We start from the raw sequence: 18,942 nt of genomic DNA on the forward strand, positions 1-18,942 counted from the left end.
TTCAGAGTCCACAGTCTCTCATGGTTTGTCTCCCCCTCCAATTTCCCCCAACTCCCTTCTCCTCTCCGTCTCCCCATGCCCTCTGTGTTATTCCTTATGCTCCACAAATAAGTGAACCCATATGATGATTTACTATCTCTGCTTGACTTATTTCACTCAGCATAATCTCTTCCAGTCCCATCCATGTTGATACAAAAGTTGGGTATTCATCCTTTCTGATGGAGTCATAAAACAGATTCTTCCAGTTTATGATGAAAAGAATCTGTCAAAAGGATGTCAGATGATAATGATACTAATGTCATTTTATTCATTCATCCCTTTATTTGACAAACTTCAAGCACCAGCAAAGTTTCGTATTGTACTAGGAACTGGGGGCATGGGGTTGAACAAAAGAAACCTCTGTAGGTCAAGGAATTTATGACTGAATGGATGAATACCACGTTTACAGATGATCACAAGCCAGGGTATGGTGAAGGGAATGAGAATGTCTTGATGGAGGCTTGGGTGAGGGTTTTTTTTTTTTTTTTAACTTAACATATAAGGTATTATTTGTTTCAGGGGTACAGGTCTGTGATTCATCAGTCTTACACAATTCACAGCACTCACCATATTGGGTGAGGGGGTTTTAATATAGTCAGGATAATATTGCCTAGATTGAGTCTGGAAAGATGTCTTAAAGTTATACATCTTAACTTTTAGTATTTTTTTTTTTTTTGACATACAGAGATCGCAAGTAGACAGAGAGGCAGGCAGAGAGAGAGGAGGAAGCAGGCTCCCCGCTGAGCAGAGAGCCCGACGCGGGGCTTGATCCCAGGACCCTGAGACCATGACCTGAGCTGAAGGCAGAGGCTTTAACCCACTGAGCCACCCAGGCACCCCTACTTTTAGTATATTTTTAAAAGTTGAAGCAGTATCATTGGGAGCAAGAAAGAATACACAGATTCCCTTGTAAAAATGATGGTGAACCAAACCCTCAAGATAGAAAAAGTACTGTCTTATGGCCCCAGCCCAGAGACTCAGCCTTCTGAACTGGACTTGTCATTTTGTAGGCAAAGTTAGGGATTCTGGGGCACCTGGGTGGCTCAGTGGGTTAAACCTCTGCCTTTGGCTCAGGTCATGGTCTGAGGGTCCTGGGATCGAGCCCCGCATCGGGCTCTCTGCTCAGTGGGGAGCCTGCTTTCTCCTCTCTCTCTCTGCCTGCCTCTCTGACTTCTTGTGATCTGTCTGTCAAATAAATAAAAATCTTTAAAAAAAATTAGGGATTCCTGTTTCAACAGGTACATTTTTTTTTCTTACTCTCTCTTTAAATGCATGCTTTTCTGTCACTGGCTACATTTGGCAGATTCAAAGAGCTCACACTGATCTCATAAACTAGACTCAAGTTTGTCTGTGAATCGTGAATCTTGTCCTGTCTTCCATGACCTAAAAGCAGAGCATGTCAGCTGGGCCCTGGCCCTGAGAGAGCATGGCAGTACCCTTTGCCTGCTTGCACTGGGAAGAGCTCCTTCCTGTCACTCCACCCCCACCTGACTTCATTTAATTTTAGAGACCATCCTGTCTTTCTACACGACAGGCGTGACTGACAGCATCATCCTAAAGCATAGAAATGTGTGGTTCCTAATCTTAGGTTAGGAGCTTCTGAAACTACACCTCAATGGATCATGTTTTTCCTGTAGAAGTTAGGAGTCCATCAGGGGCTCTGTTTTGACTAAGCTTCTCCCCGAAAATTGAGGTCATAATCAACAAAAACATAAAACACCGTAAGACCCTAACAATTTAAAATAGCAAACTTATGCTGCAAGCACGAAATGAGCAAAAGTGTACAATACACATCGATTATAGAACAGCTGTACTAAGTGTAACAACACCTCATAAAAATCGGAAAACTCGAAAACGCCAATAATGGCTCTTAAAATCAATACCTCATCTAGGTAAACATTTCATTTATGGACTTTCCTGGCATCTAGGGCGGGTTTTCTAGGAATAAGCTGGATGGCTCAGGTCTCTAAAGAAAGCTTTTCAAGGAAGTTAAAGCATTTTCACTGGATTTATTTCCCAGTGGCAGAGAGAAACATTCAAAATCACAGCACTGGGGTTCGAATGCTTTCAAAGCACATCTTTTAAAGTTCAGATGTTTAAAATAGCTATTGGTGATGCTGTTTTTCCTATCCTGTTTTATGAGAGAAATATCTTTGCAAAGACCCGATCACATGGTTTTATAGCAGTATCTCCAGCAAACAACCTCTCAGGCCTTTGATCATAAATCCCCTTGGTTAATTCCAGTGATTATTTGTAGGCCCCATAAAGCAGAACCCTGGGCATGCTGAACTGGAAAAGTATTAATTGGTATGGATGTGAGCTTCACAAAATGAAAATACCCTCTGCATCCCACCATCCCTCCAAACTCCCTTCTCTGAGACCGAGTCTTCCTCCCACGGGCATTTTAAGGAGTGCTTTTTCAAGCGCACATGCTATGGGAAGTCCACTGAAATGAGAACTCAAGAAATCCATCAAACAGGTGGCTTGACCAGAGGAGCAATCCATTCAAGGCCAAACAGCCCAACCCGCTACAGATGAAGGGCCATCAACATCTTCAGGAGGAAGTGGGGAGCATCCTGGAATGGCAGTGCTCATGACCCCTGGTTTGAGACAAGTTTGTCCTGACCTCCTGTCTCAGCTTCCCATCAAATAGCATCATTTCTCTTGCTCTCCAATTATCCCTTTTTCATCTCAGTGGGTCCTTTCTGTCCCATGTACCCTCCTTGTCCTATAGCACTCTCAGAGGCCATCTGATTTGTTCACTTCTGTGTTGTGTGATTGGCTGGTAGCTGGAGCACTGTAAGTTTCTTTACCTTCCTTGCTTCTCCCTCTTATATATGCACCTTGAATGAATGAAGGAAGGAATGTGTCCATGGGATGTCAGAAGACACAATGATTCAAAGTTAATAATTTTACTTTTTTTTTTTAAAGATTTTATTTATTTGACAGAGAGAGATCATAAGTAGAGAGAGAGAGAGAGGGGAGGAAGCAGGCTCCCTACCTAGCAGAGAGCCCGATGTGGGACTCGATCCCAGAACCCTGAGATCATGACCTGAGCTGAAGGCAGAGGCTTAACCCACTGAGCCACCCAGGCAGCCCAATAATTTTACTTTAATGTATTATTCTTGCCTTGACAAACTGCCCTAGGCCCCTTTAACTCTGAAGCCTATTAGAATCACATCTTTTTTTAATATTATATAATACAAAAGTTGCTTACGTACTTTCTACAAGTTGCCTAATTTCACCATGCTGACAGACAGTAAAATGAGTCACTTATTTTTCCAGACAGAGCAGACACATAACTTACTTCCAGTGGGAAAAGGCCTTGTTAACTTTGGCGACTCGATGCTTGGATTAATTGGTTGGCCTGAACCCCATATCTCAGGCTGATCTAAAAGAACTGGAAACATAAAAAGAAAATTTCCCAGGGTGAGATTAAAAAAAAAAAAAAAGTTCCTGGATTTTAAAACGTAAAGTTTCAATTTAAAGTTGAGCTTTGCAAAATTATCTCCCACTTGCCTCAGTCCAAAGTAATTTAGCAGTGGGCTGCTCCTTGTGCTTTTCAAGAGAAGAATGCAAATGGTAGTGGCATGCATGTGTGTGTGTGTGTGTGTGTGTGTGTGTGTGTGTGGTGATGGTGGGGATGTCTGTGTGCGCACACATAGCTAAATAAAAATTTTTGAAATACAGCATCTGTATTTTCTTCCCGGTTGGTGACTTAAGGACTTTCTGAATGGCAGAACATGGACTGGCCCTATTTCTGGCGCCCATTTGAAGGTTCAGGCATTAATCCCACAGACGGTCATTTCAAGTTGGTTTATTTAAAGTTTGGTGTGAATATCCTTCAAAAATGAGAACTCCTGGGTTCTGTAGAGTGGTTTGTATCTTTACAGGATCATATAGGGTCCTTAAATAAGCCTTTTCCATAATCATAAAGAGAAACATTATTCTAAAAATGTTCAGTAAATATCTTAAGAGAACCAGAAAAATAAACAAGGGCTTCGACACCCAAAGTAAAATCAGAGAAATTAAGGCCTATGGGCCTAATGACATTGAACTTAATTTGTTTCTATTTCTTCTGTCTCCTTGTTTTGATTTTTTAAATTGCTATGGTAACCATGTAAACAACCAGGTCTTCTCTGCACGTATCCTGTGCCAGGATATATGTAGGCACTGCTTGTAATTCATTATGTGCTAAATTACAGGCTGGGAAGTTAGTGGGATGTGGATTTGAATCCAGTCTCTGCAGCTAGACTGTAGGGCCTTGGGCCAGTTGTTGTACCTCTGACTGTCCCTTCCTTCAGTGTAGAGATAATAAGAGCAATCAGAAAGTTACTAAAAAGGATCACAGGAGATAATACATATAAATACAATGTATACAAACTCCATATAACACACTTATCCCAAGGCCAGTAGCTATTATTAGATATTCTAATCTGCACACCACCACCCGGTGGTGGTTGATGTTCGTACCATTTTCAGCAGAGGAAGCAAAAATTAAAATGATTAAATAATGTGCCCAAGATCTACCTTGTGAGGTAGAGGAGTCAAGATCTGATCCTGGGCATGCACACTTGACTCCAAAATACATATTTCCCCCCCAGACCTTTTATTTTTATTTTTTTTAAATGTTTCCGCCAGGCCTTTTTAAATTAGTGATGTGAGAATCAATAAAAAGAAGTGAGAGCGAGTAGATCCGAAAGGTGAGTGTGGATATTGAAAGAGCTAGTGTACTTGGTGCAAATGTTGAAACTTTATAGAACTTTAGGGGATGAGACCACCTCAAGACAAAGCAAGCCAGGCCCACAGATAAGTTTAGGTGTGTATCTCCTGTCCATCACAAACCCAAAGACGGTCTTAGTTCTGCTCTGTTTTAACATGAAAGCAAATATTATCCAAAGATGTGATTTGATCATGGAGTTGATGTGGGACACCACCTTGATTTTTTTAAGAATGTTTTCTATTTTGTAAATCCAGTTTCCATACAGTCATGGATTCCTTTAATAGGTAGATTCAACATACAGAGGCAACAAATCAAATCCCACCTTTAGTCACTACACAATTTAGTCATTAAAATAACAAAACTGATCATAGTTGAGTTAATAAGACAACCAATAGCCTCATTGCAAGGCCACCTCGACTTAGGGATTCTAAGTTGTAGACATTCAAATCCCTGAAGGAGTAATTTAGGGATGTTCCTGATACATTTTCCTAACTAAGTTATTGAAAAATGTTTTGATGTGGTTGACTGCTAGCTCTTTTCCAGTATCCATTCTCCATTTTTCTGCTATTAAAAAGTTCTGTCTGGCCATATGGCACTGAATTCTCTCTGACTGAATCTAGTCAAAGTGATGTATGTCTCTCCCAGAGCTGCTCTCACAGGGGTTGGCAGTGAGTATACTGGTCTTCCCTTCCCCCCCACCGGCTCCCAACTTTATTCTGACTGGGAGATGATGAGAGCTGGATCAGCTCCTTTGGACCCAGAGACAAAGGCCAGGCCACATGTTAAGAATAACAGACCCATCCTACCAGTCCTATATTGTTTAATTGAGATTGTTGACATAAAACACAAATAAAATTCTATATTGTTTAAGTCCCTGTACTTTGGAGTCTTTTTGCTTCTGTAGCTTAGTCTACTCATTATGCTTTCAAGTCCTGTTGTCTTTAACAGTTAAATTTGATTTCTTTGCCCAACAGTATAAAAAATAACATTTATAATACATAAGCCATAGTGTTTTTAGATCAAATGATATTATCACACACCAGAGATACATGTACTGGACGTAAATACACTTCAGGAATAAATTAGATCCCCTTTATAAAAAGCTTCATTTATGTCAGCAAGATATACATTATTTATAGCCATCCCAAAAAGATGGTTAATTTTAAAAAGTTAAATATTTAATTCTAGGAGTAAATATTTAGTAGGTAAACCCAGTAATAATGGCCAAATTGATTTTTTCCCCACAACATTACTGGTAAGTTGCTCAACGATTCAAGGTCATTCTTGGGTCTTGAACCTGCAAACAAGTCTGTTGTGAGCAACCCAACTGACACCTCCACTGACAAGGTGGAGAACAGAGTAAATGTGGTCAGGGAGGTGAGGTCACGGTGACAGTGACTCTGCCAGGGAGTGTGAAGGTCTGGATCTACCATGATGACCGTCTGGCTCACAGAGCACTTACTCCCTGACTTATTCCCAGTGATCTGTATCCATTTGCTGTAATTCTTACTGACCACTTTTGAGAAGTGAACTTGTGAGCTACTTGATATTTCTGGAAGTAAAATTTCACATCCTAAAATACTGGAGGTTTGCAAATGATGCTCTTGTTTCAACAACATGCCCTAGATCAGAACTTTTCTTTCCTATGAGGATCTGATGGTACATGGCTCAAAACACATACCTTTATTCTAGGCAAATTATACTTTAATGAAAGAAAATATATAGAGATACACATTTTTTTTTTTTACCTTCTGTCTTCTGTTCATCAAAAGCTGATTCTAATGGTGGACCAAAGAGGGGAGCAAGGGCCACCGTGTCATCTGTAGGCTTTTTGCTAAATCACATAGATTAAAATAAAACAGAGAGAAAGGGAATATTAATGCTAAAAAGATATACAAGCTTTCAAATATTTTTCATGGTGAGGCAGATAGACATGTGTGTACTTGTGTACATATGCAGGCATGTACGCAGGCCCCCATGGGGCTAGAAAGTATACATAAGAATGTCAAATGTATTATGGACCAAGAGAATCGCTAGGAGATAAGATCCCTGGTTCTCAATGGGAGACTAAAGAGATGGTCTAGTAGAAATGAGGTGAAAAAGAAAAACTCTTTCAAATCATCATGATTCTCTATACCTAGAAGAGATAATACTAGAGATAACAGTTTGTTGGAAAGCACCTTAGTCTCTTCAGATCTCAAGAACCATTTACATTTGTCCTTATCACATCTCTGTATTGCAGTGGTGATTAGTGAAAATGAAAAAGATCCAACTTTTAAATAGAAATAGTAGTCTTTCTGGAAAACAATCCCCTTTTGTACAATATTAACCCAAAGAACACACAGTGCAAAATACAATGCTTTGCCAAAGACAAAAAAACAAAATAGAAGATTCTTTTGGTGTATGACAGGTGCAATGTATCATGAAATTGAAACCAACTGAACAGATTATTCTTCATAGGGCAATACAATCATGTACTGCAAACACCAAAAGACCTCTTCACACAAACTCCAACCCTCCCATCAGTGAGGGACCTGCACATGTCTGATAGTCACTCTAGGTGATTACACAGTACTTCCCCCTATGGATGTCCCTCCAGCTGCACTTGTGAGAAATGGTAACATACCTGAACCATGCTATGGACTTAACATATTGAGCAGAGCCTTTATTAACAGAAGTTGAGATTTCAGCCTAAAGGAGATTTGCTGAATTATTAATAAGGAATGCATGCATGATGCCTTCCAGGAAACACAATTAAAACCTTCCGTGCTCACCTTACAAGTTCTGGCGTTGGTGTGGAACGCCTGGGTCTCGCCACTTCTTCACCTGATGTATAGGACAAAGAAAGCTTTTAGGCATACTCTTACTATTTCTTTCTTCTATGTCTTATGAGCTATGTTTGGAAACACTTAGAGATTTAAGTTCCATCAATAACCAACTCAATATGAAAATTTTGCAAAACAAACCCTCTACCCGGGCAATGTAACAGCCACATATCAAACATATGTAGTACCATTTTATCTGGCATTTGTAAAGCCTAATTAACCAAGGAATTACCACGATAAGCTGTCAAACAGAAGAACTGGATATTGCAGAGTTTACCCGAGTAGCCTACCATTCTTCGAATGTCTGCCGCCTTGAGCAGTTCCGCTTTTCAATTACCATAAGAGAATACTAAGCCAGGCCATATGTACATAATATAGGAATCCAGCATTCTTTGCCTGTTCTTTTCTTGAAATGCCAAGAAAATGTTATATGAATTTAGAATTTGCTAGCATGTGCTATATGCAGCAGAGGAAAATCATGCCCTACATAAATTATAACCTGTATCATATCACTTTGGTTGACTATAATTTTTATATCTGATAACATTAGGAATGGATTAGTTGCATCTATCTTCAGGCCCTTCTGCCCTTCTCCTCTCCCCACCCCCTCAACAAACACACACTTGATTAAGTTTATTTGTAAAGGCAAATGATACAGCAAGAATTGACAAATATAGGAAGAAGATAGCAATGTTTTTCCAGAAACATATCCATTTTCAGAATTTAAATATTAATCACTCAGAACCCACGAGGCTCCTTTATCATTACAAGATTTCTTTGCTGTAAAAGTAAAGCATTCATGAGCCTTAAAAATCAAACCCAAGAGTGTATAATGCAAATATATATACATATGCTCCAAGATCCAAGGAACTATTTCTCCTTTTAAATTTTATCTATTTCTGGTAGCTAGGATATACTTACTGGATAAGTTCCTTTTAATTGCACCCTAGAATTAGAAATAGACACTATAAGGTTTAAGACCACATATATGTTATGTACAATATGTATATTTCTGTCATTGCAATTCAACTGAACTCAGAAATGCAGATGGGGAAAAATGAAATCTTTCTCCGAATTGCATTCAAGTTGGAAACTGTAGACACACACATATAAATCAGTTTTTCACTTTACTCAAGGATTATAGAGATAAAGGGAGGGTAAATCATAAGTCTCCTGAACCAGAAAAACCCCTTACCTGGGTAGACTGGGCAAATTAAGCAAACACTGAATAGTCTATTAAAAAATAAAACCTCCTCTCCCTCATATCATGGGGGGTTGAGGGGATAGGAGAAGAATAAATGTAACAAGATGGGATTGGGAGGGAGACAAACCATAAGTGACTCTTAATCTCACAAAACAAACTGAGGGTTGATGGGGGGAGGGGAGTTGGGAGAGGGGGTGGGGTTATGGATATTGGGGAGGGTATGTGCTATGGCGAGTGCTGTGAAGTGTGTAAACCTGGCGATTCGCAGACCTGTACCCCTGGGGATAAAAATATATGTTTATTAAAAATAAAATTTAAAAAAAATAAAATAAAATTTAAAAAGTGACTTACCACCAAAAAAAAAAAAATAAATAAAACCAAACTTGAAGTCTATCAGAGAAATAAATCCAAGATTAATATATGTTTGATGTTTGAAAATAATAGAATGTATTAGGAGTATTTTCAGCTTTTATCAGGGTAGGGGTAGTCCGTGAATTGTTAGTAAAAATAGTCATTATTTTACTAATGTAATTTGTAAAGATCTACTCAACAAATGTTAAAGGGAAGGAAAACTTGTGGAGGCATGGCCCCTGGATATTCTGCTGTAATCAGGGGCCAGGGAATTCCATTCTTTCCAGCTGCTCTCCCCACCCCAATTTTTTCCACCTGCCTGCCACAGGGCCCACCTCTCTGCCACCTGGAAGTCATTCCTTTAGATCAAGGCATTGTGATACTGTAGGAATACAAACAGCCCTGACAGGAATAATTTGAGAAGGTCATGCCTTGCTCTTATAATACCCCAGCAGAAATTTCACATTTCCATCACGGAAAGATTGAATAGAAAAAAAATCTGATTCAAAACTGCTCTGAAATCTTCTAGGCATGGGATGCTGGCAGAAAAGGAGAGCCCTAGACAAAGAGCATCATGGGGTAGGACATGACTGGAGAGGGCTTGCCTTAGGAGAATGGTGGGGGCTGGTGCTGGGGGTGGGAAAGGGCAAGTATTGGAAAGTATTCCAGAGGGTGTGCCCAGGGCTTGGTGGCTGGTCACAGGTAGGTTCTCTTCTCTCACTTGATAACATTAACAACACAGGACCAGACGTAGTCTCTGTAACAGACTTGGAAGAAACTTATCTTCTTTCCTAGGACTTATTAGAATTTTCTGTCTCATTTTGAGTTCATTTAACAATAGAGGGGCAGTTTCAATCTGAGCAAGAATTCACTAGATGTTTTCTAGTGAATGGCTCAATTTTTCAAACTGTATTTTCCGCTTGTCTTGCCTAATAACACAATCTGTGTATCTGTGCCATTATAGAGAATTATTCCATTATTAGAAAAGATTTTTTAAATAGATATTTATTTTATTTACTTTAATGAATAAACATTTTAAATTCATATGTTTACGCTAACATGTTTATTTAAACTAATAAGCATTTAAATTAAATATAGTCATTTAAATCGGCTACAGTCATTAGTACGGGAGTTTGGATACAGGTTGGCTTTTAGAAGATAAGGCTCTATAGACAAAAATAAGAGATCAAATCATCTAAATGAATTAAAATGTTTTTCTTGGTTTCAGAGCCTCAGATGGTCAGATTTTCTTATTGGTGTGTAATAAAGATACTGGGGCTTCTACTGGGTCATCAGTGAGGGAACCAGCTTCATCTAGAATTACGAGACCTGAAATCCAAGAGATAGGGGACCCCAGAGGTGGTATCGAAGATCTTTCGGCTCCCTATCTTACCCTTTTTATTAAAAATGTAATGCGTATGAAACCAAAGAAGGTACAAGGCTTCTTTTGTACTCAGTGGTTCCAGGTGTATTCATGCATTCAGTAGCTGCTTATTGTGGAGAGGATCTAAGCAAGAAGGTTGAGTAATATTCTTATTAAATACTCCTCATAAATAAACAATCACCAGTTAAGTGCAAACAAGGTATGGCAAGAAAACTCTGTTGTTGAGACCTTAGGAAGAATAAAATAATATCACTTTAGAAAGGAACAAATAATGGGAATGCTTGGCAACAAGTCAGCGGCAACAGACAAGAACATCGCCATGGTCCGCTGGGTCACGCACGCAGCTCTCTGGCGGCCTGGAGCGGCAGCGATGCAAGTCTAGAACAAGATTAAGGTTATGTCGACCACACAAACCACAGTCAGGAAAAAGCCCATTGAATTAAAAAGTCGTCTCCTTTCCAAAGGACCACATTTTCCTCTTTTCAGTGATTGTGCTTACATGTATGTTGTGAATAAATCACCTTCATTTTGAATTAATTTCCTCTTTTTCCTTTAAAAAAAAAAAAAAGAAGAACAACTTGTCATAATCTGAAATGTTGCCTATATGCTGGGGAGGAGTCATTCACACCCAAACAGCAGTCCCTGGGCTTGTTGCCTTTGATCATTGGCTACATGGTGGAAACAGAGAACCACTGGCTTTACCAGCTGGGGCAGACTAGTGGCCTCACATAATGATTATTCAAATTGGCATAGGCCCATGGAAGCTGTTTCCAAGGGCATTGTTTTCAGTCCCATTTCCCTGTCACAGAGGGGGTAATTTCAAACATAGCAAAGACCTTTCTCTTTTTGTTGCTTTAAATTCATCAGACTCTTCACCCTGGGAAAAATGACCAATTTCACTTGGAGCAATGCAAACTCATAGTGATCCGACTTCGGTGGTGAAATAATAGATTTATGTGACAGCGAGGAGTGTTGACCTGAAAACATCTCTCTTCCTCCCAAGATGAAAATTATGATTATATATTATTGTGTAATATAGTATATCAGTATACTAACCAAGGTAAATTGTGGTCCAGGAACTTGTTTTAAATTCGGGCTTAAAACAATGTGGCTTAAAAATTGTTTCCTTACTTTCCTTATAGTTTTCTTAGTCTTTAGAATCATTTTGCTATAAACTTCTATGTGCTTTCTGGCCAGTCTCCATGCCTTGCATACACACACATACACAACCCCCCACACACATTTTTCAAATTTGGCACTAGGGGTGGGGTGTCTATGTATTAATTTAGTTTATTGTGGAAAAGGGTTCCAATAATTCTAAAATATGCTCTTGATGCTTATAGGACCAGAGGCTTCCAGCCAGTAAACATAACTCATCTGCTTCATTCATACTGAGTTATCATAAATTTAATGGGAAGCCAAACCTGGCCACCTTGCCCTGGCAATAATTTTCTCTATACACGTTCAAGGTAAAAATGTTGAGAGTTCTTACCGGGCTGCGCCTCTGTGATCAGCAAAAAGGAAGAGAGAACAGATACCTAGTCAGAGAATGATGGATCAGTCAACAGGCTTTGGGTAATAGAGGACTTCATAAACAGCCAACCAAACATACACTCCAAGTAACCAGGCCAAAGGAAAACAGGCAGCCATCATGCCTGTGGCTTAACCATTATGGCTTAACCATAAGGAGTTTTGGACAACCTTAAAAGAAGCTCTCTGTGATATAATGTAGCTTCGCTAGTGGGGCATACCATTTCAGTGATGGGCGTGCAAGAACGAGAAAGAAACATCCAAGAAAACTTCACTGACAATTTTTCACGTTTTGTCATAAGGAGTTTCTCTCCAGATTATTTGCAGAGGAGGTTTTAGAGACTAGGTATGACAGAGAAAAGTACATTTCCACACACGACGGGGTGTTGGCAAATGCCATAGGCGTAATTCATTTCCTACATGATTTGGACTAAATTGGAGCCTCCCCAAATCAGAGAGCAGGGGTAGAAAGACCTCTTCTCTGCCTGGCTCTTCTCTTTGGTGTACTAAGGAACAAATGCCGATCAGGACTTTTATTTGGGACCTATTTGTTCTTGGCCTGGTGATTTGGGCAGCCTCTACCAAAGGGTAGGGCTGTGATGGGAAAGGCCAGGAGCCCCTAACAAGGACAGATGGCAACAATGCAAAGTGCCCAGCATCAGTAGAACAGTGGTGAGCAGGCGATGTCTGGAATAACACAAGGAGCAGACATAGGACTTCTCTCTTTCACTTCTCACACCTGGATTATGACTGCTATTGGACCCCAACAACCTCTGGTTACTCTCCCTCCCTCTTCAGAATTTTTCTTCAGTAACAATAGTGGCTATTTCGTGAGTGGGGAAAGAGACGTTGCTTCAAGTTTTGCTTTCAAAATATGGACGACCCCATGAAGATACTAAAGGCTACCTGAGACCCAGTATTGCCCAAATCCCTAAACCCAGGCCAGGAGCACAAACATGTATATCTAGAAGGTTGCTCAAATGAAAAGGACTGTTCTACTCTAGGACCAGACAGGAAACAAACCTCTGGTGTTTTATACCTGGGAGGCCTCCATGCATATCAGGTCCAATGGTCTATTGATAAAGAGGGGGAATTGAGTCTCTAAGATCCACAGCTAGTGAATGGGTTCAACTAGACATAGAGTTTAGATCTCTCGTCTCATTCTTACATTATATTGTTGGAGGGCTCCTAAAGCAGAGAACCATGAATGGTTACTTCCTGTTTTGAATGTTTTGTAACAGAACTCATTATTTTAGAAATAAATCTTGTCAATTTTATTTCTAATATTTTAGAATTTCTCATTTGCCTGATTTTCCAGGTTCTACTCTATGTTGTCCCCACCTTTCTTATACATTTGTTGGTATCTGTGGATGTAATTTATATAAAATCAGAGAAAAAACCATTTATGAATATATATTTCTGGGCTTAAGTTCTTTTACTAATTCATACTGTATTTTGAGAGGAATTCAGTATTTTATATGAAAATTTAGAATTTATAATTCTTTTAATGACCAGACTAAAATTCTTCTCTAAGAAGAAAATGATGTGGGAATTTGTGATTTTAGCTTCGATCTCACAACAAAAAATTCACTTTTAAAAGTAACAAACTACAGCAAAGAGAGGATTAAAGGTGACACAAATTTCTCTAAGATGAAATTATGAAAAGTAATGCTAAATAAAATGCATATCATACCCATACAGAGGTAGAACCTTATATTCAAAGAAACTTCCTTAAGATTATAGAGAACACTTTTTAAAATAAATTAAGTCATATTAACTTACACAAATTAAGCCATATTTTAGTTTCCAATGAGTTAAAAACCTATATTTTAATTTTTAAAAATTTTTTTATAAGTGTATTTTCTCTTCCTTGTGGTTCTCCGTTTGTTTATTTATTTATTAACATAAAATGTATTATTTGCTTCAGGGGCACAGGTCTGTGAATGAAACATCCGTCTTACACAATTCACAGCACTCACCATAGCGTCAACAGTTCCTGTTTGTATTTTTTTCTAGCAAAAGACATCATAAGATAGCATTTGGCTTGCTGGAGGTAGGTGATGGGAGGACGGGTTAAATGAGTGATGGGCATTGAGGAGGGCACCTACTGGGATGAAACTGAGTGTTAGATATAAGTGTTGAATCACTAAATTCTACTCCTGAAACCAATACTAGACTGTATGTTAACTAACTTGAGTTTAAAAAAAAAAAAAAGCATTTTGTAAACTCCACTTGGAAAATGCCTTTATCTGGGAAAAACTGTTCAAATTCATGTAGTCACAAGCATAAATAGAGAAGGACCAGCTAGAAGCTGTGGAGAGGTCAGACCTAGGAAGCCTCAAAGTCCATAATTAAGAGCTATTTGAAACCCTCAAAAGAAAAAGAATTCTACACATCAGACTGAAGGGCTCCATATATGTTATCACCAGTAAGGTGCATAAAACACCTGTAGGCTCTGCTGAACAACAATTTTGACAGCAAAATCTGTGAACTGGAGAGGAGGGCCTTTACCTGTTTTTTATTTTACTCCCTCTCCTCTCATTTTCCAAGATCTTTGAAGCCTTTAGTGTTTCATCTTTGTTCTACCAATATATAGAATTTGCTTCAAAGGTGGAAGGAAAGTCATTTGTATCCAGTCTTGGTATATTCTGGTTTAGATTTTTTTTTCTTTTTTTTTCAGAGAGAGAGAGAGAGAGAGAAAGTGAGAGAGCTTGTGGTGCAGGGCTGGGGAGGGGAAGAGGGAAAGGGAGAGAGAGAATCTCAAGCAGGCTCTAGGTCCATCATGGAGCCGCCGGTGGAGCTCAATCTCACAATCCTGAGGTCAAATTTTGGGACCTGAGGCCAAATCAAGTATCAGACCCTTCACTGACTGAGCTACCCAGGCAAACCCTGGTCTTGATGTATTCTGTAAGCCAAACACTACATGTTGAATGGCAAACTCAGATGAGTACAGGGCAAGGAGAGGGGTGCCATTGGTAAGGTCATGTCTTCACGAAGCTCTGGAGAATTCACCACTACTCAGGTGCTCCCATGCCTTCCTGGCAAAAATCTGGGCCTAGTGCTGCCAGATCTTCAAAGTTGTTGAGAGAGAAGAAGCACATCCTGATTTTTTTTTTTTTTAATTTCAAACATTCTGGTTTTAATTTTAAATGGGGCTAACGTTGTTTTTAACTGCACAAGCAAACAAAACACTTACTCCGTTGTTCAGAATCTGCAGGTGGCCAATCTGTCTCTGATTGCAGGGATCTGTGTCACATATAATAAGCTCTCAGTAAATTTTATCTACTATTCTTATTACTTCATCTGATTACTCAAACAGGGACTTTGCAATCGGTCTATTCCCTTTCTGAACAAATCTCCTGTGTTTCTATTTAAATATTAATTGCTCAATTCCTAGATTTCTCTTAATCCTCGGATACATTCTGGAAAAGGTTTTGGCAACATTTATTATTCCCCCATTTCTATTTTGATGTTCAAATAAGAGATAACTCTTACTTTGTATCTTGAGGTTATTTTCCAAAGTGGGTGTACATTAATAATTTATAGTTTGGTCACTAGAATGAAGATCTTGGGTTAGAACATATTGTATTTCTAGAATGTATATAATTTGCAAATATGCCTCCCTAAAATAACATTTCAGCCTATGTCCTCATAGTTTCCGCAGTGTCCTTATTCCACACCAGTTTTGCTTTGTTATTTTTTGCACAAAAGGATTAATTTTAAGTCAGCCTACTAGAATACCTTAGTCTTAGCCAATGAGAGTAAGTGTTTTAAGATATTTATAAAAAGAAGTAACCAAACACAATCTGTCTTGCTCATCAAAATCACTAAGTCAGCCTCAGGTTTTGAAGTTTTACAAGATGCTAAATTCAGTGCTATGGGGAACAGGAGGAAAATGCGTGAAAAGCTACCAAGCACCAAACAAATATTTTTATATAGGCTAGTCATAGCAAATTCAGTGATTCATGTTAGAGAATTTTCTAGGAAAGAATTAGAATACGTGATCATTATGCATATTATTTTGATTCCAGCCCATCTTCTTACTTACTTTTTAATGTTGATGGGGAAGGCCAGCTATCAGGCAAGCCTTTATCCTCTACCCCCATCCCTTGTAGGTGTTGGTCTATATTTAAATTCATTCCTGTATCCATTACAAGTCAGACTACAGTGAATACCTATCATGTCCAATAGAACCTAGTTGAGAGGATCTTCTGAAACACCATTTGGGAAGAAAAAACAAAGACCTCGCTACTAACGAAGATAATCATTAAGACTCAACTAGACTGAGCAATCAACAAGAGGGACATTTCCAAAGGAAAATGAGGCCAGGGAGTGACAGGAGGACTCGTCCTTAAAAACACACAACTCAAAATGACAAGGATTACTTGCAGTTAAAATTGATGTAAGGACAACGGGGGGGAAACCAATGAGGAAGCGAGCTTTTTTGATGAACCACGGGTTAACTTCAGGCCACCCAACTGAGTCAATTTTTGAAGTGGCCAAATCTGGATAATTCAGAGAAAGATTCAGAGTCAAGAATAAGGGCATTTGGCAAAATATAAAGAAAGGCTACTACAGCACACCAACCAAATTGTATGCCACGTAGCACGTGATACAATAGAGACTCTCAATTACTCAGAAGTGGCCATTCAGTTTAGTAGTAGCTGTAGTAGTAGTAGTAATAATAATAATAATAATAATAATAATAATAATATGTTTATTTTATTTTTAGAAACCAAAAGGGTTTGTATTTTGATGTGTTTTAGTATTTTGATCCCATTTTTGTTCTTCTGTGTCTTCCACTTCTCCTCCCCCCTATCACACAGACTTGCCATGGGTGGGGTAGCCTGCAGGTGGTACAGAGACTGCCAGGCTGGGGGCAATGCACGGGATGACATGTTAGAGCCCTTACTGCACCATCCACTTAGGTGAGTTAAGGGCAACCAACCACCAACCATTTCTCGGTGCTTGTTAACGTGGAAACACAGATTTCCATGATTTTCGGTGGAGAGGTTACCCGTGATAGCTGAGCATGGGCATGCTGGCAACATTTTCCCAATATACCAGGTAACTGAGAAGAGAACATTGAATTTTTTTTTTCCAGTAGATCTATTTCATCGTTGTTAGGAAAAAAAAAAAAAGATGTAGGTACATCACAGCAGATTTGTGCCACCACTAAAAATCACCCACTGGTACTAAAAAGGAGTGTGGAAGAGTTGCTTTGCACTTTATAAAGATCCTCTTTCTCTGTCTCTTTGACAACTCCGGAAGCAGATATTTTTCTGATTAGCTGAAAAATAAAAGAAGGAAGACAACTTCCCTCTTCTAGGCCAGCTTCACAAGCCTTCGTTCACGGATGCTATCATGTTGGGCATTAAGCCAGAAATTAACTTAAAAGGTTTGCCTAGCTCATGGTATGTATATGTAGCTTGACCAATCCAAGGGGAAGCTGCAATAAATGAAACTTCATACCTAAAATATTTAATCATATGCCTGTGATGGAGGCAGAGGTGAATCTTCCCGAAATTACACCGTGGCTCTTCATAACAGACTTATAAAATCACTTAGCAACCGACTTCCTTTTTTCCCCACGGGGCATAATTAGACCTTGTCCTGGTTCACGAAGGTTTGTTTTTAAAATTGAAAATCCTGTTTAGGTGTTAAACACGGTCAGTCATTATGCAGATGATGAAAATTAGTAGAAGTCACGTTTGGCCAAAATGTGGAAAGGACTTATCTCTTACCGGACTTTTCCTCTATAAAGCGTAGGCATGAAGAAGAAAAAGAGAAAATGAGAGAGGTGAAATGTATTTTCAGAGAAAGAGATAAGGCTCAGAATAACCCTCCTCAAAGCACCTCTCAAGGCACTGCTCTTCTAACGGCTTTCTCTGGGCATCTGATATAGTCATTCCCAGGTCACAGGCTTTAGCTTGAAGGGTGGCAGAACACGCACCCCAAAATCTGCTACTTCGCTATATTGATGATTTTTGAACTGCAAGCATTTGAAAACGGTAAATGCAAGGAGACTCTTTCTCTGATCAACCCTAATCTGCCCAGAGATATATTGAGAACTGTCATAAATCCCCTTCCCAGGAGTGTTATTGATCAGGGAACCCTGAGTCTTAGCGCAGGAGCGCTAAGGAGCGAGAGGAGCTCGCGAGAGGAGACCGGAAGTCAATACCTCACCGGAACAAATTGATCACACAATATTCTTCCCACCTATTTTTCCCAAAGATCAGCTGCTCTCCCTTCAGAGGCCTATGTCCCCTCCCTTTCCCTACATAGCAGTATTTAATTCAAGACTCTAAAGCCACCTCTTTAAGTTACTTTATTTTTCTGGGGTCTTCCACATATACATGAAATGAACATGCTACTACACTTCTGTGTGTTTTTCTCTAACCTGTCTTTTCATTAGAGCCCCAGCTGAACACCCAGGTGGGTAGAGATCACGTTGTGCCTCCCCTACAAGTTCAAGCTATAGAAGGCATTGGTGTGGCCTCCCTTGGAGACACTCTAAGCTCTCTTTTGAATGCTTTGCTTCTAGCAAATAGATTTGTGCCTTGAAAATAGAAAAATTTGTTTTGTGATATTGAAAGGGTTTGGAAGATGCCATTATTGCAATGCAGCTGAGCATGGTCATAAACCTAAAACATGAGACTTTCCAGTAGCTCCAACTTTGTCAGGGAACCCGGTACCTGTCATCTCCTCTCAGGATACCCTGGCTACAGTCACCAATTCTTCCATCCCACTCCCCATAAACAATAGCAAATTATTGTCCTGGTGAGTGGTCCCTGGCCCCCTCGGAAAGCTCTTTTATTTCTTGAGCAAATGTCATGGTGAGGGCCTTATCCCTGGTTGAAAGCTGTGCTCCATGAGCCTTTTGTGT

The 18,942-nt window shown here is 39.4% G+C and overlaps 1 protein-coding gene across 25 annotated transcripts in view; it reads right to left on the minus strand.

Annotated features, from left to right (window-relative positions):
- The window catches only part of SGIP1 (SH3GL interacting endocytic adaptor 1), a 219,656-nt gene that overhangs the window by 76,296 nt on the left and 124,418 nt on the right, over positions 1-18,942 (minus strand). For 17 of the 25 annotated variants that reach the window (XM_047726627.1, XM_047726628.1, XM_047726629.1 and 14 more), the window contains 6 exons: positions 17,801-17,812; positions 12,019-12,030; positions 8,509-8,533; positions 7,537-7,588; positions 6,511-6,596; positions 3,347-3,439 (listed from right to left, as the gene is read on the minus strand). In XM_047726627.1, the coding sequence (XP_047582583.1) occupies positions 3,347-3,439; positions 6,511-6,596; positions 7,537-7,588; positions 8,509-8,533; positions 12,019-12,030; positions 17,801-17,812 (280 nt within the window). The remainder of the gene's footprint in view (positions 1-3,346; positions 3,440-6,510; positions 6,597-7,536; positions 7,589-8,508; positions 8,534-12,018; positions 12,031-17,800; positions 17,813-18,942) is intronic. The other 8 variants (XM_047726633.1, XM_047726647.1, XM_047726643.1 and 5 more) reach the window with 2 other exon arrangements.

This window comes from Lutra lutra, chromosome 4 (genome assembly GCF_902655055.1).
Source record: "Lutra lutra chromosome 4, mLutLut1.2, whole genome shotgun sequence".
Lineage (NCBI taxonomy): Eukaryota > Metazoa > Chordata > Mammalia > Carnivora > Mustelidae > Lutra > Lutra lutra.